The sequence below is a fragment of the Pseudochaenichthys georgianus genome, chromosome 21, assembly GCF_902827115.2.
Source record: "Pseudochaenichthys georgianus chromosome 21, fPseGeo1.2, whole genome shotgun sequence".
Taxonomy (NCBI): domain Eukaryota; kingdom Metazoa; phylum Chordata; class Actinopteri; order Perciformes; family Channichthyidae; genus Pseudochaenichthys; species Pseudochaenichthys georgianus.
In genome coordinates, this window is record NC_047523.1 from 23,099,468 (window position 1) to 23,121,871 (window position 22,404).

The following is a 22,404-nucleotide window of genomic DNA, read 5'->3' on the forward strand; positions in this document are numbered from 1 at the left end:
TAACTGAGAAAAACTTAAATGCTACATTTCAAATGTTTACAATCCATCACTAAATTCATGGCAGACCAATTTTAACATCATGCAATAACACTTAGCACCAGACGACAGTTTGTTACATTGTTTCATTTTTCAGAAGGTTCGGTTTGCGTTCACACGGGCAAAACTCAAACGGACTATAAACTTGATACACAAGTCATGTGCTCGGAAATGTTGTTCAACCATTGGTCAGACATTAAGGGTGTACAAACGCAAATCCCGGCAATTTCTAGCGGAGCCTCCGCCATGGAGCATCGGCACTTTCGGTAGGTTATTCTCATGCTGCTGTTAGTCTGGAGATCAACAGACATATGATTATATAATCAGACAACGTCCGTTAAAAAACATTATTACATGGCTTTGTTGAATACTCGATTCTGATTGGTCAATTCAAAACACGTGACACGTTTTTAATCCAGAACAGACAGACCGCTGTCAAGGATGTATTGACCGTTGTTAAGGACGCTCACATCTGCACAAAGAAGTCCGTTCGATTTAACTGTATACAGTTTGGCTGAAACTAACTGACAAGAGCGACAAGAAAACAGCGGAGAAGTAACGGGCAGAAACCCTCCTTTTTACGCAGCGGTCCAGACAAAGGTCAGACGGTGACACATATTCAGTTGCCAGTTACTTTGGCATTAGGGCAGGGATATCTAGATACTTCCCACGGTTTGACATAATGAATTGTGCTACTTTTAAAGCAAGCAACGATTGTTTCAAATCTGTAATCAAAAAGCTCCTCAAAAACGCTATCGAAGCAGTTCCTGCCGTTGCTACGTTAGTTCAAACAGTAACAACGGACTATTTTTCTAAATCCACAAAGGCATTTCAATTAATATTGGGAGTCATGTCATTACTTTGTTGAGAATGTGGCCATGTAATAAGCGGGATAATGTGCAGCAGCGCGGTCATTATGGGGAAAAGAACACCTTCATGCCGATCTAGATCCCTCCGCTTCGCGTCGGGCTCCTGATCAGCCTGTCGGTGTTCTTTTCCTGCTTATCCATGAGAGACGTTCTGCAGAGGAGGGGCGTTTCACCGACGACAGATATTCTTACTTTTATGTAGCTGACGGAGAATTTTTACTTTACACGACACTGTTCAACACTTAATTCTGCTTTACTCTTTAACTAAACAACCGCGGATGTCTTGAAAGACTCTTTCGCTATAGATTTGTGAAGATATCCGCGTTCTTGTGACACGTAAATACTGCGCTTCCTATGTTTTGCTGCGGACTGCGTTCACACCAGCAATGAACCGCTCCAGAGTTCACAAGCAAGCGCTCCGAGACCACCTCTTTAGGCGGACCAGAGTCCGGTTGTTTAGTTCACTTAAGAGGTCTCGGACTGCGTTCACACCGACCCAAATGAACCGCACCAAGCGGCTAAACGCACCAGGGTTCGATTCAACCGGACTATACAAGGCAGGTGTGAACGCACCCTTAAGACGACATTAGTTGCATTGAACTGATCTTTTTAACAAGTTGTATTTACAATGTAGTGAGAAACATGGGCTTGTGCTTCACTGAGGATCTTTGTCATTCGGACATGAGGCAACTGCGGTTATTACACTTTGCGTTTTGAAATATGTGTAACTCTGTTAATATAAAACCCACACTGCTCAAACTTCGTTACTTTTCCTAAAATTAGTATATTTATTTATTTTGGGGCGTGGGGAATGAAGAGAAAAAAATATATGAGCATTTTATGAGCATGGGATTTTGACCCCTCATATAAACATATGCTATACTTTGCGGCCACACGCCGTTGCCAAGCAACGCTTATTGTTTAGGTCCTTTTATAAGCAGGCAGTCATATCATTAGCTAGAGCTAGATCTGATAGATTTGGACATAAACGCGAGTGAAGTCTAAGCGGACGCGAGACAGAGATCAGAGATCTGGGGCCTCATTTATAAAGGGATATAAGCTCAAAAAATGGCGTACGCCAGTTTCTACGCAATGTTTGCGATTTATAAAATACTAACTTGATGGGAAAATGTGCGGTCCTCCACGCAAACTCTAACCCATGCGTACTCACTAAGCACAAAAACGGGAGAGACGAGAAACTGCAATACTCTCACTCCATAATCGGAGCGACGTTTGGTCAGTGTCCGTGGCGTGCAGTTGTGACGCTCCTAGGCTCCTTCAGCTTCATAAAGGGATGTCACGATCACAGGTACAGATCAGAACCCAATAGCACGACTCAGATACAACCAGTATAGTAATGTTCAGTTTATTCCAGGTCAAGGACAGGCAGAGTCAAAATCATTAAATCCGTCAGACAGGCAGGAATCAAAAACTGGGCAGGACAAAACTCGGGACTAGAGCACAACACTCACTGGAGAGCTTGGCGGAAACCACAAGACAATCTGGCAAAGGACAACTGATAATGAGGTGGTATAAATACTGTGGAGTGATGAGGGAATGAGTAACAGGTGAGGGGAAGGGCTGAGGAGACCAGGTGAGGGAAATGAGCTGATTACAAGGGCCTGGAGGAAAGCGGGATCTGAAATGACAGGAGAGTTTAGATGAGGCATGAAACAAACAATAATAGAAGTGTCTAACTTGTGACAGAACCCCCCCCCTCTATGGACGGCTCCTGACGTCCTACGGGGTTGATCGGGATGGGCCTGGTGAAAGTCAGTAATGAGAGATGGGTCATAGATACTGCGAGCGGGCACCCATGACCGCTCTTCAGGACCATAACCCTCCCAGTGTACCAGGTACTGCAACCCTCTACCACGTCGCCGGGACTTGATGAGGCGACGGACAGTGTAAACAGTCTCCCCGTCGATAGTCCGGGGTGGTGGTGGGGGTGTAGAGGGGGGCTGAAGAGGGCTCACATTAACTGGTTTGATCTTGGACACGTGGAAGGTAGGATGAATCCTCATAGAAGGGGGCAGACGCAGGCGGACAGCTGCAGGATTGATAATCCTAGCTATGGGAAATGGGCCTACAAAACGGGGAGACAACTTCTTTGACTCCACTCTGAGAGGGAGATCCCGTGTGGAGAGCCAGACACGTTGCCCTGGGGAGTACTGTGGAGCTGGCTTGCGACGGCGATTGGCGGTCCGTTGATAATGGTCGGAAGAGCGCAGGAGCGCGGAGCGGGCCTTTAACCACATGCGTCGACATCGGCTTACAAACGCCTGTGCAGATGGGACGCTGGCCTCCCGTTCCTGTGCCGGGAAAAGGGGCGGCTGGTATCCGCGGGAGCATTGGAATGGAGAAAGACCAGTAGCAGAACTAGGAAGGGTGTTGTGGGCATACTCAACCCATAGAAGCTGCCTCGACCAGGAGGAGGGAGTGGAGGAAGCTAGACAGCGTAAGGCAGTCTCCATCTCCTGGTTCATTCGCTCTGCTTGACCATTGGACTGGGGATGAAATCCGGACGAGAGACTGACACTGGCTCCCAGCAGCCTGCAAAACTCGGACCAAAAACGAGAAGTAAATTGTGGTCCCCGATCAGACACAACGTCACTGGGGAGACCATGCAGCCTGAACACATGTTGTAGCATGATTTCAGCCGTTTCTTTGGCAGTAGGTAATTTGGTTAATGGAATAAGCCGGGCAGACTTGGAAAACCGGTCTATGACTGTGAGTATGACTGTGTTACCGTCTGAGGGTGGTAGTCCGGTGACAAAATCCAAGGCGATGTGGGACCAGGGACGATGAGGGATAGGCAAGGGATGAAGAAGACCGGAGGGAGCTTGGCGTGAGGTCTTATTTTGAGAGCAGACTAGGAAAGCAGCAATGAATTCCTTGGCATCCTTCTCCATGGAAGACCACCAAAATCGCTGTCGAATCAGGGCTAGGGACCGTCTCACTCCTGAGTGACAAGCCAGGCGAGAGTTATGACCCCACTGGAGAACCTGGGTACGGAGAGTGGCAGGAACAAACAGACGGTTAACAGGACAGGCACTTGGGGCTGGGTGTTCCGCATGAGAGCACTTGACCTTATCCTCCACCTCCCAGGTCACCAGACCAATGACACATGTAGAAGCGATGATATTCTCAGAATGAGATGGAGAGCTCTCTGGCTGGAACTGGCGAGCCAGGGCGTCAGGTTTGATGTTCTTAGAACCAGGTCTGTATGAAAGAGAAAAATCAAAGCGTGTGAAAAACAGAGCCCACCTGGCTTGACGAGAGTTCAGCCGCTTAGCTGAACGGATGTACTCCAAATTTTTGTGATCCGTCCAGACCACAAAAGGCTGCTCTGCTCCCTCCAACCAGTGTCTCCATTCTTCCAGGGCAAGTTTCACTGCCAACAGTTCTCGATTTCCAATGTCGTAATTTCTTTCTGCTGGAGACAGCTTCCGGGAGAAGAAGGCACACGGGTGCATCTTCTGATCCTCGGCCGACCGTTGAGAAAGAACTGCCCCAACTCCAGTGTCCGACGCATCTACCTCTACAGTAAACTGCAGAGTAGAGTCTGGAAAAATCAAAATGGGAGCAGAGGTGAAGCGTGACTTTAACTCACCAAAAGCCCCTTCGGCCACCGAGGACCACCGGAAGGGAATGTTCTGAGAGGTGAGAGCTGTGAGAGGGGTTGCCACCAAACTGTAGTTTCGAATAAACCTCCGGTAGAAGTTGGCAAAACCCAGAAAGCGTTGGAGCTCCTTGCGGGTTGAAGGGCGCGGCCAGTCAGTGACCGCCTTGGTCTTTTCAGGATCCATCTTGATGTTTCCGGTGGAGACCACAAATCCCAGGAAAGGGACTTCTGTGGTGTGGAACACACACTTCTCGGCCTTGACAAAGAGGTGGTTCTCCAAGAGCCTCTGGAGGACTAGGCGAACATGGACCACATGCTCCTGTTTAGACTTGGAAAAAATCAAAATGTCATCCAGGTATACAAAAACACAGATATTGAGAAGATCCCGCAGAACATCATTCACCAACCCCTGGAAGACAGCAGGTGCATTGGTGAGTCCAAAAGGCATGACTAAATACTCATAATGTCCACTAGGAGTGTTAAATCCCGTCTTCCACTCGTCCCCCTCCCTGATTCTCACCAAATGGTACGCATTACGTAGGTCCAGCTTGGTAAAAATAGTAGCGCCTTGTAACAGTTCAAATGCAGAGGAAACAAGTGGAAGGGGGTACCTGTTCTTGACAGTGATGTTATTGAGTCCTCTGTAGTCAATGCATGGGCGCAGAGTCTTATCCTTCTTACCCACGAAGAAAAACCCTGCACCAGCAGGAGATGATGAAGGCCGGATAAGCCCTGCATCCAAAGAGTCATTGATATACTTCTCCATTGACTTAGTTTCAGGAGCCGATAAAGAAAAAAGTCGACCTCTAGGAGGAGAAGTACCAGGTAACAGGTCAATAGGACAGTCATTAGCACGATGAGGCGGGAGTGAGGTGGCCCGAACTTTGTTAAAGGCCTCTTTAAGGTCCCAGTAATCCTTGGGAACACCGGAAAGGTCTTCACACTCCGAGATCCTCGGCTGACTGGAATCAATTGAGGAACTAGTTCTTAAGCAGACAGCATGACAATGAGCACTCCACTCTCTAATAGTCCCTGAAGCCCAATCTATATGAGGATTATGCCTCCTTAACCAAGGAAACCCCAAAATGACAGGCTGATGTGGTGCATGGATAAGGTGAAAAGAGAGTGTTTCGCTGTGATTACCTGACATGCTCATTTGAACTGGAGTTGAACGGTGTGTTACTCTGCAGAGAAGACTACCATCTAGAGCTATAGCATTGATGGGCTTCTCCAAAGCCTCCCGACCAAGTCCCATTTGAAAGGCCAGTGTTATGTCCAAAAGACTGGCGTCAGCACCAGAGTCAATAAGAACTGCCACAGTGTGCATTTTCCCCAAGCAGCTCAGCTGAGCATGGGTTAGGGGTCGAGAGGGCATTTCTAAATTCATCATACGGCTCACCAGCGCCCTCTGGATGACTGGTGAGCCCTGTCTTTTACAGGACAAGAGAAAGCAAGATGACCCTGCTGGCCGCAGTAAAGACAGCAGTTGTCCCGCAGGCGGCGCTGTCGTTCTGCCTCGGAGAGCCGGGCCCGCCCCAGCTGCATTGGTTCAGACGAGTTAGAAAATCCTCCTCTCACCTGTTCAGTAGCATGCGCTGACGGGAGAGGCGGAGCCTGAGGGGCGACGGAGAAAACCCTCTCTCTCCTCCGCTCCCGCAGACAATGTGGATGGAGAGAGCCACCAGCTCATCTAAATCAGCAGGAAGGTCCCTAGCTGCCAGCTCGTCTTTAAGGCGATCCGACAGACTGTTGTAGAAGGCATCGAGAAGTGAAGAAGCATTCCAGTTACTCTCGGCGGCTATGGTACGAAACTCGATGGAGTAATCGGACACAGATCTCCCTCCTTGCACCAGGTTAAACAGTCCCCGAGCTACCTCTCTTCCGGGTGTGGCGTGATCAAAAACTTTACGCAGTTCAGCAGAGAATACGCTTACAGACGAGCAGGCAGAGGATTGTCTTTCCCATTCGGCGGTACCCCAGTCTTTAGCTTTGCCCGTGAGAAGAGAGACAATATACGCCACCCGGGATCTTTCTGTTGGGAAGGCGGAAGGCTGAAGCTCGAAGGCGAGGGAACATTGGACCAGGAATGGTCTGCACGAACCTGGGGCTCCAGAGTAGCGTTCGGGAGGAGGCAGGCGTGCATCCGATGCCGGCGGAGTCTGGATTCGAACAGCGGAAGCTGGAGTTAGTTCCGGGCCATGGACCGTTGCAGGACGGGTCTGAAGATGATCACGGAGATTCACAAAGGTCCGCTCGTAACGAGCGGCCATCTCCTGCATCGCTTCAGCCATGAAGGTAAGCTGCTGCTCGTGGCGTTGTAACACGATATCGTGTGAAGGCGGTTCTGTCGCTGAGTCGGCTGGATTCATGTTTGGCCAGATTGTACTGTCACGATCACAGGTACAGATCAGAACCCAATAGCATGACTCAGATACAACCAGTATAGTAATGTTCAGTTTATTCCAGGTCAAGGACAGGCAGAGTCAAAATCATTAAATCCGTCAGACAGGCAGGAATCAAAAACTGGGCAGGACAAAACTCGGGACTAGAGCACAACACTCACTGGAGAGCTTGGCGGAAACGACAAGACAATCTGGCAAAGGACAACTGATAATGAGGTGGTATAAATACTGTGGAGTGATGAGGGAATGAGTAACAGGTGAGGGGAAGGGCTGAGGAGACCAGGTGAGGGAAATGAGCTGATTACAAGGGCCTGGAGGAAAGCGGGATCTGAAATGACAGGAGAGTTTAGATGAGGCATGAAACAAACAATAATAGAAGTGTCTAACTTGTGACAAGGGATGCAAATAGCTTTCAACTGATTGCAATGTATTCCCATCTGCGGCGGGATTTGACGCTCATGGAAGCACGGCATTTGTTTGTGTCGGCTGCCCTTAAAGGCAATGTGAGCGTCCATTCCGGGACGGGTGGCGCAGTGGTCTGTGCATCCGATCATCAGATCAAGGGGGAGTGCTGGGGAACTCCAGTTCGAAACCCGCTCCTGCCACCACTGCGTCAGGCCGTTGTGTCCTTGGGCAAGACACTTCACCCGGATTTGCTCCTGTGGGTATTGTCCACAGTACATGTATAATACCAATGTGTACTTGTAAAAGCGCCTCGATGACCTCGAGGCGTGAAAATGGACGGTGTGCTTTTGTATGTTTCCCCTTCGATTCGGAGAAACAAATATTTTTTCGGAGTAAAGGATGGCAGAAGACACTACACTACCCAAAATCCCCAGCTATCGTTTAGGACGCGTCTATCGTTTTTCCAACCCAGTTTAGATTTAACACGCCCACTTCCGCATTACGCAAGGATCGACGTAGCTCTACGCGATAGCGTCATAGACGCGGCACACCTGCGAAATCTTACCCCCATTTGAGAACCACTGTACTTGGCTACTTCTCCCATTCACAAATCCGAAATTAAACCAACAAATCTAAAATTATATTAATATGTAACAAATATATTCCATTTCAGAGCAGAAGAAACAGCCTTCAAGGGTCAAACTCTGCACATACATCATTCAGCAGTGCACAGTGAAGCTCAAACAATCAACTGTATGAACAAGCAATACTTTGAAATGCAAAAGTCTGTGTGTGTGTGCGTGTGTACGAGAGTCTCTTTAATCAATTTTTTCAACTCGAGCGTCAAATTCACGTGACGAGTTCTCGCGGTAGCCAATCAGCAGTGAGAATCTCAGCCACTTACTGATGTTGAATCAGAAAACCAAAACATCAGCCGTTAGCTGTTAGGACAACGAGCTCACAGCTCCTCATATCTGTTCAGAAACTGGACAAAAGTTAAATATGAACAACACACAGACTGTCATGTGTCATGGCGAATACAGTCGCTGCTTTATTTCTGTCTTTAGGATGTTGTTGTGAGTTTGGACGGAGCAGCTACAGGTTAGTTTAGCCAGCCTGATCGATTCGTTCTCCATTCAGAAAACACGCATTTTAAAAGGTTTTTCATATACAGTCTATGGGTTTTTTGCCTGCCGTCTTGTCTGTACAATTGTCAAAGCATTAGTTCTTGGTTTTTACTAACCGTTATCAGTATTTTTTTATTTCGGCTTCATTTTGAAACGTATATATTACAATTAAATCATGGTCAAATATGTTAATTTTGTTGTAGTTGGTTTCTACCACAGTATTTACATGGATATAAGCCCCGCCCCCTCTCCAGCGCGTCATGTTAGAATAGTGGTTCTCAAACTTTTTCTGTCAGGCCCTCCCTTTGGAGAAAAAAAAAAGTCGGGCTATGGATACATCTCTCAACATCCATATGAAACAGAACTGGAAACAGATTTACTTTTTCTTTATGGATATTTTACAAATCACCCTTTTAAACTTTATTCTTGTTTTACTGTCATATAGTATTTCATACCTGTTTTTCATTTATTCTCTTATTTTTTTATAACTAAAATGATCATATAAACGTGTGCCTCAGAAATAATTGTTTACATCAAAACGTTTGAGACCCACTGATATAACTTAGACTAAAGTTAACTATCTATTCTAAACACTGAGAGAGTCCTTTAGTTCACTGAGCCTCTCAGTCTGACAGGAGAGGACTCTCTCCACTTTGTTGTTGAAAAAACTCATTATATCCGTTAGCGTAGCTCGCTAGCACCAGAAGCTAACAACAACGATCTCCGGTACCGGTGCACTCTCTCTCGCGCGCACACGCACACAAAATGGCTCGTTCCACACACACACACAGAGCCGAGCTTTAATGAAACACAGAGACCCAGACGTAATAGTACTGTACTGTATCATATTATTTTCGAATCAATCATTTTTCAAATTATGATTTTTTTATTTTATTTTTATTTTTAATGACCATTTTTCCTCCTGGTCTCTCGCGCCCCCCCTGTCATGCCTCTGCGCCGCCCAGGGGGGGTGCGCCCCCCACTTTGAGAACCACTGTGTTAGAATGACAGGAATAAATACAGCCGCAGGCAATCTCCAGCGATTACCGGTAGTTAACCCCATTGTGAACGCAGCATAATGCAGTTCAGAGACCAGACCACTGCTCTGACACCTTTAAAGCAACTTCGAGATTTTAACAGTGTATGGGGCACAAAGGCCATGGTGGCCGTAGGATGTACAATTATTTGAGGGGCATAAAGGTCAGACCGCCGTAAAATTCCTACCCTGATTGTAGGCCTACGTGAACATACATTTGTCATAAAACCTGGTTCTCTTGAGTCCCACCGGACCATGGATTCCATTGATTAACATTCACACGATGTATATATTTATTTTTCATTCAGTTGCCTTGTGAGGACACACCTGACTGAGTCAGGGCAGCAGACATGAAGAAATCGATCAAATCTACACACGGGGAAGAAGAAAGTGGTAAGTGACACATTTTCCTCGCAAAAAAAATGTGCACAATAATTGTACAGTTTTGTAAAAAAAAAGAACCCATCTATCTAAGTGTAGCTTGATACATTTGTACGTCTATCTTTGTAGGGAAACTCAGAAATGGGTAAGTGTGTTACGCAGTATTGACAAATGCTAGCAGTTGTGACATTTTCCTGGGGCTGACTTTAATTTACATGTGTTACAGAGTTCAGAAGAAAAAAGAAAAGGCACTGAGTGTTGGATACTTTCAGCTGGTAAATACATTATCTTTGCTCATATTTTTCATGAACAGTCATGAAGCAATTCATTTGTTAACATTCATATGACAGTGTCACGATTCTCACATTATGTCACATTTGTAGTTTTGTCTCTGTTGGTGTTTTTCTTGTCTTTGGGTTTCCTGTGTTATTGTGTAAAGTGTTCACCCCCGTTTCCTGCCTGTCTGCTTTCTGTCTGTTTCCCTCCCTGATTACCCGATTGTGTTCACCTGTTGTCCTTGTGTTTCCCCTCCATGTTATTCCACGGTCTGTGTTCCTTGTGCTGCTTTGGATATTTTGGATTCTGCCTTGTTTAAGCCTTTATATATTTTAATAAAGCTCGCTTTTCGTTATTCTGCATTTGAGTCCTACCTGCTTCACCCATTCGTAACAGAATGAACCGACCAAATTTGGACTCAGCAGATTTTAATGTTTTGGCCCCACAGGCGGAATGTCTTGGGTACTCGCTGGAGTACATTTTTTACACCTGGAAGAACGCCTCATCTAGACGGGGTAAAGAGGCTGCTTTGAAGGAGGCACGCCGGGAGGTTGCTCGCAAGCCCTGGCTCAGGAGCTTGTTGCCTGAGTGGCTACAAACCTTTTCAAGTAGCCCTGAAGAATTGGCACAAGCTTCTAACCCTTTCCTGGGATCCAACTACTGTCCTGTTGAAGGTCCACAGAGTCTCCAAAAAACCTCTAGGAGACGCAGGGCCAGGATTCCAGCCCGTGCTCCAACAGCCATGATCCCGGCTTCAGTTCCGGTTTCCACAGCCATGGATCCATGCACCAGTGCCGGCCCGCAAGCTATGTTTACCTGGCCCACACAGCCATGGTCCAGGCCTCTGTTCCGGTTCCAGCGGCTCCAGTTCCAACCTCAGACCTTTTCTCAGGAACCCGTCTGGCGTTTGGAGGTCCACGGAGCCTCCAAAAGGTCTCTGGAAGATGCAAGGCCAGGATTCCAGCCCGTACTCCAGCGGCTCCGGCTTCAGTGCCGGGCCCAGCAGCCATGGTTCCGGCCCCAGTCCTGGTCCCAGCTGCCATAGTCCCTTCTCTAGTCCCTACTCAATTCCTTTCTCAAGTCCTTTCTCAAGTCCCTCCTCTAGTCACTTCCCTAGTCCCTTCTCCAGTCCCCCTTTTAGTCACCTCTCTAGTCCCTCCTCTAGTCCCTTCCCAAGTCCCTTCTCTAGTCCCTTCCCAAGTCCCTTCTCTAGTCCCTTCTCTAGTCCCATCTCCAGTCCCTCCTCTAGTCACTTCTCCAGTCCCCTCTCGAGTTCCCTCTTGAGGTCCCTCCTCTAGTCCCCTCTCTAGTCCCTCCTCGAGTCCCCTCTCTAGTTCCCCTCTCAAGTCCCCTCTCGAGTTCCCTCCTCTAGTTCCTCCTCTAGTCCCTCCTCTTGTTCCTCCTCTAGTCTCTCCTCAAGTCCCCTCTGGAGTTCCGTCTCTAGTTCCCCTCTCGAGTCACGTCTCAAGTCCCTACCCAATGTCCTGGTCCGTTGGAGGTTCCGCTGGGGGTCCTGCCAACTCCATGTCCTGTCCCGTTGGAGGCCCCGTCAACTACTCCTCTGCCGGGGGTCCTACCAATCATATGTCTGTCCCGTTGGAGGTCCCGCCGTCTACTCTCCTGCCGGGGGTCCTGCCAGCTTCTTGTCCTGTCTCGTTGGAGGTCCCGCCATCTACTCTCCTGCCGGGGGTCCTGCCAATCCTATGTCCTGTGCCGTTGGAGGCCCCGCCGACTACTCTCCTGCCGGGGGTCCTGCCAACCCTTTGTCCCGTCCCGTTGGAGGTCCCGCCGTCTGCTCTCCTGCCGGGGGTCCTGCCAGCTCTTTGTCCCATCTCGTTGGAGGTCCCACCGACTGCTCTCCTGCCGGGGGTCCTGCCAGCTCCTTGTCCTGTCCCGTTGGAGGTCCCGCCGACTACTCTCCTGCCGGGGGTCCTGCCAACTACTCTTCTGCCGGGGGTCCTGCCAACCCTATGTCTTGTGCCGTTGGAGGTCCCGCCGACTGCTCTCCTGCCGGGGGTCCTGCCAATCCTATGTCCTGTTCCTCTGGGGGTCCCGTCGACAACTCTTCTGCCGGGGGTCCTGCCAACCCCTTGTCCTGTTCCGTTGGAGGCCCCACCATCACCTGTCTCACCGGGGGTCCTGCCAACTACTGGTCCTCTTCCGTGGGGGATCCTGCCGAAGCCTGTCCCACTGGCTCCGGTTCCTGTTCGGCCGACACCGGGTCCTGCCCGGCCTCCGGAGCTGTCTGGTCTTCGCCCTCGAGCCCGGCCCCCTGAGAGCCGCGGTCTTCTCCCTCGAGCCTGGCCCCCTGAGAGCCGCGGTCTTCTCCCTCGAGCCCGGCCCCCTGAGAGCCGCGGTCTTCTCCCTCGAGCCCGGCCCCCTGAGTGCCGCAGTCTTCGTCCTCGGGCCCGGCCCCCTGACTCTTCCTGCCGCTGCTTTTGCCCTCATGCTCGGCCCCCTGAGTTTGCCCGCTGTGGCCTTCGCCCCTTTTTGAACTTTGCCTTGCCCCCAGGCCGTCCACCCGAGACCCCCTCCTTGGTCTCTGCCTTGCCCCCGGGCCTTCTGCCCGAGACCCCGTCCTTGGTCTCTGCCTTGCTCCCGGGCCGTCCGCCCGAGACCCGTCCTCCAGACCCCCTCCACCCACCCTTTCTTGGCCCTAGTTATGTGTCCTCCCTCCGGTCCCCCTCCACCCACCCTGCTGGACCTTTTTTTTTGGGACGTCTGGGATCCGTCCCTTGAGGGGGGGGTTCTGTCACGATTCTCACATTATGTCACGTTTGTAGTTTTGTCTCTGTTGGTGTTTTTCTTGTCTTTGGGTTTCCTGTGTTATTGTGTAAAGCAGGGGTGGGGAACCTTTTTCCTCTCAAGGGCCATTTCAATTTTTACAACATCCTTCGAGGGCCGTACAAATTATTGAACTCAATGTGGGGGGGGGGGGATCTAATCTCATCTAGGGGGGTTTGGGGGCATGCACCACCAGGAAGATTTGTTTTGAATGTTGAAGTTAAAAGCATCAATCTGGTGCATTTTGAGAGTAAAATTAATAGATCTATGGATACATCTCTCAACACCCACATGAAACAGAACTGTAAGCAGATTTTTTTCTTTATGGATATTTTACAAATCACTCCCCTTTTAAACTGTATTCTTGTTTAATAATAACTTTTTTTTAATGTCATATAGTATTTTATACCTGTTTACTTTATTCTCTTGTTTTTTGATAACTTTAATGGTCATATAAAGATGTGCCTTTACCTCACTGGTTGGAGAAAAAGCTTCTTATGTTCGTTAGCATAGCTAGCTAACCAGATGCTAATAACAACAAAGGTATTGACTGTATGATCAGTATGACAGATGAGCAGATCGCCACTGGGCTCTCAAATAAAGACACAGCCACGCAAAAACTGCGGCATGTGTACGGCTCCGTATGGTTACTGCAATTTGTGAAGTCCCGGCCCGGAGCCGCGTTCTGGTGCTCTCCGTTAGAACTACACCCCTGTCAGACGAGACACATACCACGTGATGACACGTTAGGCTCGTGTTGTGTTCAAGGACCCTGACCTTGGCCAGGAAAAACAGGCACTCGCTTGTTTAATTATTCTGCGGTCTAGATTTATTTTATTTTTTGCGTGTGTTTATAAATTACCTCGAGGGCCGTACCAAATGGTCTCGCGGGCCGCATACGGCCCGGAGGCCGGAGGTTCCCCACCCCTGGTGTAAAGTGTTCACCCCCGTTTCCTGCCTGTCTGCTTTCTGTCTGTTTCCCTCCCTGATTACCCGATTGTGTTCACCTGTTGTCCTTGTGTTTCCCCTCCATGTTATTCCACGGTCTGTGTTCCTTGTGCTGCTTTGGATATTTTGGATTCTGCCTTGTTTTTGCCACAGCTTTATTATTTAATAAAGCTCGCTTTTCGTTATTCTGCATTTGAGTCCTACCTGCTTCACCCATTCGTAACAGACAGAGTGACTTTTAAAAAGTCATTCAATCCACGTAAATAACGAAATACTTGTTAAGTGCTGACGTGCGTGCCGTTTTGTTATATATACATATATATATATATATATATATATATATATATATACATACGTGATTTGTCATTACCTCAGCATAAATTATGTATTTTGAGTTACTTAATGATTTCTATATGTGTTGCAGACTTGTATACGCTTAACACACTTGTTGAATTGCAGGATTTGTACTTGAAATGTGTGTCACAGTGTGACATTGATGGTACGAAAAGGATCTGGGTCATTTTCGTACCTCTCCACACCACTGTACTGTTCCTATCTTTGATTTGATCATTAAAAATGAGGGTGGAAATGAAAGACAATAATAGTTTATTCTAAAAATCCACTAATTCCTCTTTGCAGTTTCGATATGCCACTGGAAAAGACACCGTGATGATGGTAGTGGGGGGTTTGTGTGCCTTCATACAGGGTGTAGCGTTACCTCTCATGCTTATAGTATTCGGCCAGATGACAAACATATTTGTGGAGTACCAGCTTGAGATCGATACACTGCAAGACCCAAGCAAGGAATGCAGCAACAACACCATCTATTGGAAAAATGGCTCCATATATGAACCAGCTGAAAACAGCACTGTGTACTGTGGGTAGGTTTTTAGTTAACAGTATATTGTTACAATTGAAAAGCTGCTGTTACTCATTTTATTCTCTCTGCAGGGTCGATATTGAATCAAAGTTGACCATATTTGCATATTACTATGCTGGAATTGGAGTAGTAGTCTTGTTTACTAGTTATTTTCAGGTATGTATTTATGCTTGGCATATTCTGCTTTACTTTAAAAGGGAACATTTCTCCTAAGATTGTGTTACTTACCTAGGGTTGTGTACCATCTTATGTCAAAGAAATGATTTTGTACCACCCTCATTCTTCACTATAGATTTTCTTCTGGGTGTCATCAGCCACAAGACAAATTGATAGAATGAGAAAGGCCTATTTCAGAAAAGTAATGCGAATGGAGATCGGATGGTTTGACTGTAACTCAGTGGGTGAACTGAACACAAGGATGACAGAGTGAGTTTCTGCTCTTTATCTGCAGGTCAGGCTGTGATCAGCTCATAGCTGGGAAATGTTTTTCACAGATAGTGTTCATGTTCCTTTACAGTGGTATCAACAAGATAAACAATGCCATCGCTGACCAGGTGTCTACCTTCATTGAGAGGATCTCAGCGTTTGTGGGTGGCTTCATGGTGGGATTCATTGGAGGATGGAAGCTCACTATGGTTGTCATAGCCGTGAGCCCGCTGATTGGAGTAGCTGCTGGACTCATGGCCGTGGTAAAGTTGTGAATCCAAAACGATTTCTTACTGCTGGATGAAAGTACATACAGTACAGTTTTTGTGCAGGTTAAGGTAACACTTTCTATAATGCCCATGTATTATTAATATACTTATGAATTAGCTTATCGCAGGTTATAACTATGTATACACTCTTTAATCACAACAGTTTACAAAGCACTTTATAAGGACCAATCATAATATAAAGCATCAAAATACTTTATAACCGCTGGTCACTTAGTGACAATTTTTATTAAATTATATTTATTCTAGGATAAACAATTAATTATGTATAGTCCTCCACACAGCAAATGGCCACTTAGTTAGTTATCATGATTTATCATCATAGGATTCAAATGTATTATAATTGTTTTACAATGTGTTATATCTATGGCGGGAATTATAATGCACCTAAAAAACTATTCTAAAGTATGATGATACAAATGAGGATTATAAAGTGCTTTATAATGTTTTAAGATTATTGTTATAAAGCATTATAAATATGTTTAAGTGTTTATAACTATAATTGTACAGTGCAATAAGCAGATGCAGAGTAAATGCGTAATAAATATGTTAAATGATTTATTACGCCTGATTTTCTTTTTGGTTGCTGAAGGCTGTGTCCAGGCTGACCGGACAAGAGCTCAGTTCCTATGCAAAGGCCGGGGCAGTGGCCGACGAGGTCCTGACATCCATCAGGACAGTCGCAGCGTTTGGTGGGGAGAAAAAAGAAACTGAAAGGTATTTATTCGTTTTGTAAGACTTCAAGAAATGTTTGTGCTTTTCACATGAGAAGCCATTTCTCCATGATTTGAAATTAAACCGAAATGGTCAATTATACAGATATGACAAAAACCTTGAGGAGGCTCAGACCTGGGGTGTGAAAAAGGGCGCCGTCGTTGGCATTTTCCTAGGATTCATGTGGAGCATCATTTTCTTTTGTTACGCTCTGGCCTTTTGGTATGGAGCTCAATTGGTCATTGACACTAAAGAGTTAACTCCTGGTACTCTTATTCAGGTATGTAAACATAAATGCATTAAACTTTAAATACTATAGGATATACATTTTTAAAAACAGTGGCATATATTTCACGATGTGGCTGCGGTTTTTTTCAGGTGTTTTTTGGAGTACTCACTGCAGCAATTAACCTGGGCCAGGCCTCACCGTGCCTGGAGGCCTTTTCTTCAGGTCGAGCCTCAGCAAAAAACATCTTTGACACAATTGATCGGGTAACCTCAAGATACCATTTAAGACTTGCAGATTTAAGCCAGATTGGAAGAATCTTCCTCAAAAATAATATTGTTTACTGTGTTTTCACAGAAACCAGAAATGGATTGTTTCTCAGAAGAAGGTCACAAGTTAGACAAAGTCAAAGGTGACATTGAGTTCCATAATGTCACTTTCTCATACCCGTCTCGGCCTGAAGTCGAGGTACATTTCTTCCAATACATATCTTTGTATCCATTTCTCACTCCTGAAATATTCCCTTTTATAATGAGCCTTCTACTTTTCCAGATTTTAAATGATCTAAGCATGCAGGTCAAAGCAGGGGAAACCACGGCTTTTGTGGGTCCAAGTGGATCTGGAAAGAGCACCACAATCCAGCTTTTCCAAAGGTTTTATGACCCAAAGAGAGGAATGGTACAAATCTGCCGGGCATCTGCACAAACACACAGGACACCAGTGGAGAGTTTGAAGGCTTCAGTCCAATGTAACATTTTCTATTCTCCTTCTCAGGTGACTTTGGACGGGCATGACATTCGTACTTTAAACACCCAGTGGCTCAGATCTCTCATTGGTATTGTAGAGCAGGAGCCAGCGCTGTTTGCGACAACCATCGCAGAAAACATCAAGTTTGGTCGACCTGGAGTAACCATGGAAGACATCATCCAGGCGACAAAAGAGGCTAATGCCTATAATTTTATCATGGCTCTTCCACAGGTACTAAGACACTTATTTAAAGATAATCCATCAGTTATAGTTCATACTGTGAGCTTGATCAGTTAAAAATAACCTCTTGCTGCTCGTCCACCAGAAATTTGACACGATGGTGGGAGAAGGTGGAGGACAGATGAGTGGAGGACAGAAGCAGAGGATTGCTATCGCTCGAGCTTTGATCAGAAACCCCAGGATCCTGCTGCTCGATATGGCCACATCCGCCTTAGACAATGTGAGTGAGGCTGTTGTCCAGGAGGCATTGGATAAGGTAAGTTACTCTTTGGCTTTAGTCAACATAATTGAGTTCACTTCAACGATTAACCTCAGCAAAAAAAAATCATAATTTGTGGAATGACATTCTCAAAATGTGCAGGTGCGAATGGGCAGGACAACAATTTCTATAGCTCATCGTCTTTCCACGATAAAAAATGCCGACATCATCATTGGTTTTGAGCATGGACAGGCTGTGGAGAGAGGAACACACACTGAGCTAATAGAAAGGCAAGGTGTCTACTTTACCCTGGTCACCCTGCAGAGCCAAGGCACATCCAACAAAAGTAAAGGTAAAGTTTTATTTAAGGCTGATATTCATTGAAGCTACTAATCATCATTATTGTTGTTCTGCAGGACGCTTTCATCCCAGGAGACAGTGGGCAGTCCTCCACATTGTTTGAAGGCCTTTTAGTGTCTGCTTAAGAGCTAAATAATCGCCAATACTTTGACCTAAGCCTAATTGACATGCTTTTTTCTTCTCTCAGATGCAATCAGTGAAGCTCATGAAGATGCCATTCATCTGAACAGTTTGAGCTGCACATCAAGTCAAAGGTAAAGTCAATCCAGCTCAAAAAGATAAAATCAGGGGGGGTAAAAAAAATAACTTATAATGAAATAAAAATAATTCTTAAATGTACTACTCTAGGGGCTCTGTTCGACTGAGATCTGAAAGCAAATTGTCCATTCACGCATTATCAGAGAGCCTCAATATCCCCTCAGACTCCGAGTTCATACCTGAAAAGGTACTGAGATTTACTTTGATGCCCTATAATACTGTACACTGACTTGATGTGGAAATAAATAGCTCCCATGTGTATTTTTAACAGGAATCTGAGGATGTTGCAGACGAACATGTAGAGCCTGCCCCAGTAGCACGTATCCTCAAATACAACAAACCAGAATGGCCCTACATGCTGATGGGCTCGATAGGAGCTGCTATCAATGGCTTTGTCACCCCTGTTTATGCTATCCTGTTTAGCCACATTCTTGGGGTAAGAATAGCGTATTTCACAAACTTAAATTCCTTATGCTGTGTTTAACAAGCTGATGTAGTTGACTGAATTGCAAATGACCTTTCTGATCTTTGTATTGCAGACATTTTCCATAGCTGACTTGAACCAACAGAGGGAACAAATCAACGGTATATGTGTTCTGTTTTGCATTGTGGCTGTGGCTAGTTTCTTCTCCCAGTTCTTACAGGTTTGTATCAGAATTTCCCACATAATTAAAACATTTACATTACATTTCAGTATACATCTTTTTACCAATGTGATATAGGAGTAAACCCAACAGTATAATCCAGGGATGCACAATGTGGGTTTTTGTTGATTTTTATGTGCAAAAATGAACTGCAGCTATAATTCTTGTTGCACTGTAGTCAACAATTTGTATCTCATGTGAATAATGTGGCCGATGCCCAAATTGCATTTAAAAAACATATAGGTTGGCAATACCGATGACTGGCCATCAACATTGTGCATCCTTTACTGTAAATGTAGTGTTGACTCTGATTTGTTGTTTAGGGATATTCTTTTGCTAAGTCTGGAGAGCTGCTGACCCGCCGTCTGAGGAAAGTGGGCTTCCAGGCCATGTTGAGTCAGGAGATTGGTTTTTTTGATGATCCCTCAAACAACCCTGGAGTTCTGACCACTCGACTGGCCTCTGATGCATCCATGGTGCAGAGGGTAAGTGACGGATTTACATGTGTGTATCTATTTTTCTCATTATACAGTATGTAACACAGAAAAGCAAATGGTTGGTGGTGTAATTTCAACACTGTTGTGCAAATTGCTTGTTTGACTTCTACAGGCAACAGGATCTCAGATTGGCATGATCGTGAGCTCGTTGACCTGCATTGGAGCGTCTTTCATCATTGCTTTTATCTATAGTTGGAAGTTAACTTTGGTTATTATGTGCTTCCTGCCACTACTCGGATTGTCTGGAGCTTTCCAAGCCAAAATGCTGACAGGTTTTGCAAATGAAGATAGAGAATCCATGGAAGAAGCAGGCCAAGTAAGCTCGCCATCGAGCCCAAATGATCTATACACTGCCCTGAGAAACCAATGGCCACAGTTAAAGATCATAACTTTGTCCCACAGGTATCCAGTGAGGCTCTTTCCAACATCAGGACGATTGCAGGCTTAAACAAAGAGACCTTTTTTGTGGAATCGTATGAGCAGAAACTGGAGCTTCCATTTATATCTGCCATAAAGAAAGCCAACATCCATGGGCTTTGTTTTGGTTTTTCCAAGTGTGTCCTCTTCATGGCATACGCTGCTTCCTTTAGATATGGAGGCCACCTGGTTAGCTCTGAGGGATTACTGTACACATATGTCTTCAGGTTGGTCAAAATCTTTCAATAGGAAATCTGTATTTCTTTTTATTCCATGTTTAAATGTACTGTATTTGGTGTTTTGTGATTACCAGGGTGATTCTGGTTGTAGTAATGAGTGGGACAGCAATGGGCAAAGCTTCCTCCTTCACTCCAGATTACGCCAAGGCCAAAATAGCTGCTGCTCAGTTTTTCAAACTATTAGACAGAATTCCCAAAATCAGCACAAGCCATGCAGTTGGAGAGAAATGGGTTGGTGAATTCAATCATTAAGACATCAGAATGGGATGCCATGTTGTGGTGATGTTACCTTGAGATGATTAATCTCATTTGTTCATATTTAGGATAACTTCAAAGGGGAAATACAGTTCCTTAATTGTAACTTCACCTATCCAACTCGACCAGATGTGCAAGTGTTGAACGGCCTGGTTGTGTCTGTGAAGCCTGGTCAGACTTTGGCGTTTGTTGGAAGCAGCGGCTGTGGAAAAAGCACCAGTGTTCAACTGTTGGAAAGGTTTTATGACCCTGATCAAGGGCGTGTGGTATGTTACCAATTTCAGATATTCATTTTACTAATCACAAAATGAGTTTATCCAAACCAAAGTCCTAATTATGTCATATTTCATTTTTCAGTTGATTGATGGCCGCCCATCTCAAAATGTAAATGTGCCCTTCCTAAGATCCCAGATTGGCATAGTGTCCCAGGAGCCAGTTTTGTTTGGCTGCAGCATAGCGGAGAATATTCAATACGGAAATAACACATGCTGTGTCAGCATGGAAGAGATTGTTGAGGCGTCTAAGAAAGCCTACCTTCATGACTTTGTGATGACGCTACCACAAGTAAGTTGTTAAAGTCTGGTAATGTAAGGTGGGTGCTAAAATTGAGTGTTTAGGACAGAGTATACTCAGTCAGACAGTATGAACAAATGAATAGGCTAAAAATGTTTTATAACGTTGAAGCATGTAAACGTTTTCAATTATAAAATTAGGGATCACAATGAGCACAATATATCCATTTTAAATCTCAACTGTCGCCCTAATCTGAAGCATGTATGCAGGACTTGAATGTATGTGACTGTCGGATTTGTCACCCAACTAGAAAGTCAAGTTTATGCAAAATTGTAACAATAGAAACCATTTTTATTTTAGTTGTACATTTTGACCAGAATGTTTACTTTGTGACCTTTTGCTCTCCCCACTTTTCTCAACACATATACAAATCTTAAGAAATATGAGACTCAGGTTGGTACCCAGGGCTCCCAGTTGTCAAGAGGACAAAAACAACGCATCGCCATAGCCAGGGCCATCGTCAGAAACCCAAAGATCTTGCTACTAGATGAAGCTACATCTGCCCTGGACACAGAGAGTGAACAGGTAACACAATTATAAACAACATTAAAACTCATGAACACAAAGCAATGTGTTCCCTTGTATGAGTATTTATTTGTGTGATCTAAATCTTCACATACTTGCATAAGGGTTCCTGACTAAGCTTTGTTTTCATGCAGATTGTGCAGTCTGCCCTGGATGAGGTGAGAAAAGGACGAACCTGCATCGTCATCGCTCACCGGCTGTCTAGTATCCAGTATGCGGACATCATAGCAGTGATGTCTAATGGTGCCGTGATAGAACAAGGCACACATGATACTCTCATGGCCAAGAAGGGTGCCTATTTTAATCTGGTCACAACAGGTGCTCCTATCAGCTAGACAGACAGAAGGATGAGCGTATGACAATTATGTTGAATGAGTGTTATAGTACAAGAAGACTTTTTTTCATTTGGCAGGTATAGAATATAAATATTTGAATAATTCGTTTTAGTGATCTTGTAGTTTCTTATTGAAAAATGTAAAAATTGAAATAAACATATTTAAAGTTATTTATTTGTTTACAAGTAGTTTCTTTATACAAAAAGAATATGGTTCTGTTATAGCATGATAAAGTGGCCTTAAATATAATTATGATATCTTGCTCTGTGTTGAAAACTACCAAATTCTAATCTGTGTAGCCTGAGTTATTTTACTTCAATCACAGCACCGATGCATTGTTTTGAAGTAAGCTAGAATGCAAAGTTGAATAAGATATATATATAACATGTTTAAATATAGATATGGTAATTTGTGTTGTCTATAATAGACATCAAAAGTGACATGAATTAAAATATTATCCTCAGAGTTGAAAATAAGATTGAACCAGTCACCAATAACAGTTTCATCCTGGTTTTCACATTTTGGCTGAGATGGAACCACAGGGGGAAATAATCAGAAACAAATGATACGAGGGTCTCCCACAGTTGACATGAAGTTGAGAACGTTGTGGTATTTCCTGTAGAAGCTCTGATGGGGCAAACATATATAAACAGGGAACCACTGCTGTAGATACAATCCATCTGAGGTTCCCTT

At 45.3% G+C, this 22,404-nt stretch overlaps 1 protein-coding gene across 1 annotated transcript; it reads left to right on the top strand.

The window, feature by feature from the left end:
- The first annotated feature begins 5,021 nt into the window (after positions 1-5,021).
- On the top strand, positions 5,022-21,748 carry abcb11a (ATP-binding cassette, sub-family B (MDR/TAP), member 11a). The gene is made up of 26 exons (XM_071207018.1): positions 5,022-5,328; positions 10,125-10,156; positions 14,529-14,770; positions 14,841-14,925; positions 15,062-15,195; positions 15,287-15,458; positions 16,075-16,199; positions 16,302-16,476; positions 16,575-16,688; positions 16,780-16,890; positions 16,975-17,100; positions 17,197-17,400; positions 17,495-17,665; positions 17,771-17,960; positions 18,156-18,222; positions 18,317-18,413; positions 18,498-18,662; positions 18,766-18,870; positions 19,194-19,355; positions 19,480-19,683; positions 19,770-19,867; positions 20,095-20,254; positions 20,347-20,544; positions 20,636-20,842; positions 21,230-21,376; positions 21,511-21,748. The coding sequence occupies exons 1-26, from the start codon at positions 5,181-5,183 to the stop codon at positions 21,709-21,711; spliced, it is 3,840 nt and encodes a 1,279-aa protein (XP_071063119.1). The 5' UTR covers positions 5,022-5,180; the 3' UTR covers positions 21,712-21,748.
- The last annotated feature ends 656 nt before the right edge of the window (positions 21,749-22,404 follow it).

Coding starts and splice junctions, on each gene's coding strand:
- abcb11a (XM_071207018.1), top strand. CDS start 5,181: ATGCATGGGCGCAGAGTCTTATCCTTCTTACCCACGAAGAAAAACCCT. Junction 16,891..16,974: donor CGTCTCGGCCTGAAGTCGAG/GTACATTTCTTC, acceptor CTACTTTTCCAG/ATTTTAAATGATCTAAGCAT. Junction 18,414..18,497: donor CCGAGTTCATACCTGAAAAG/GTACTGAGATTT, acceptor TATTTTTAACAG/GAATCTGAGGATGTTGCAGA.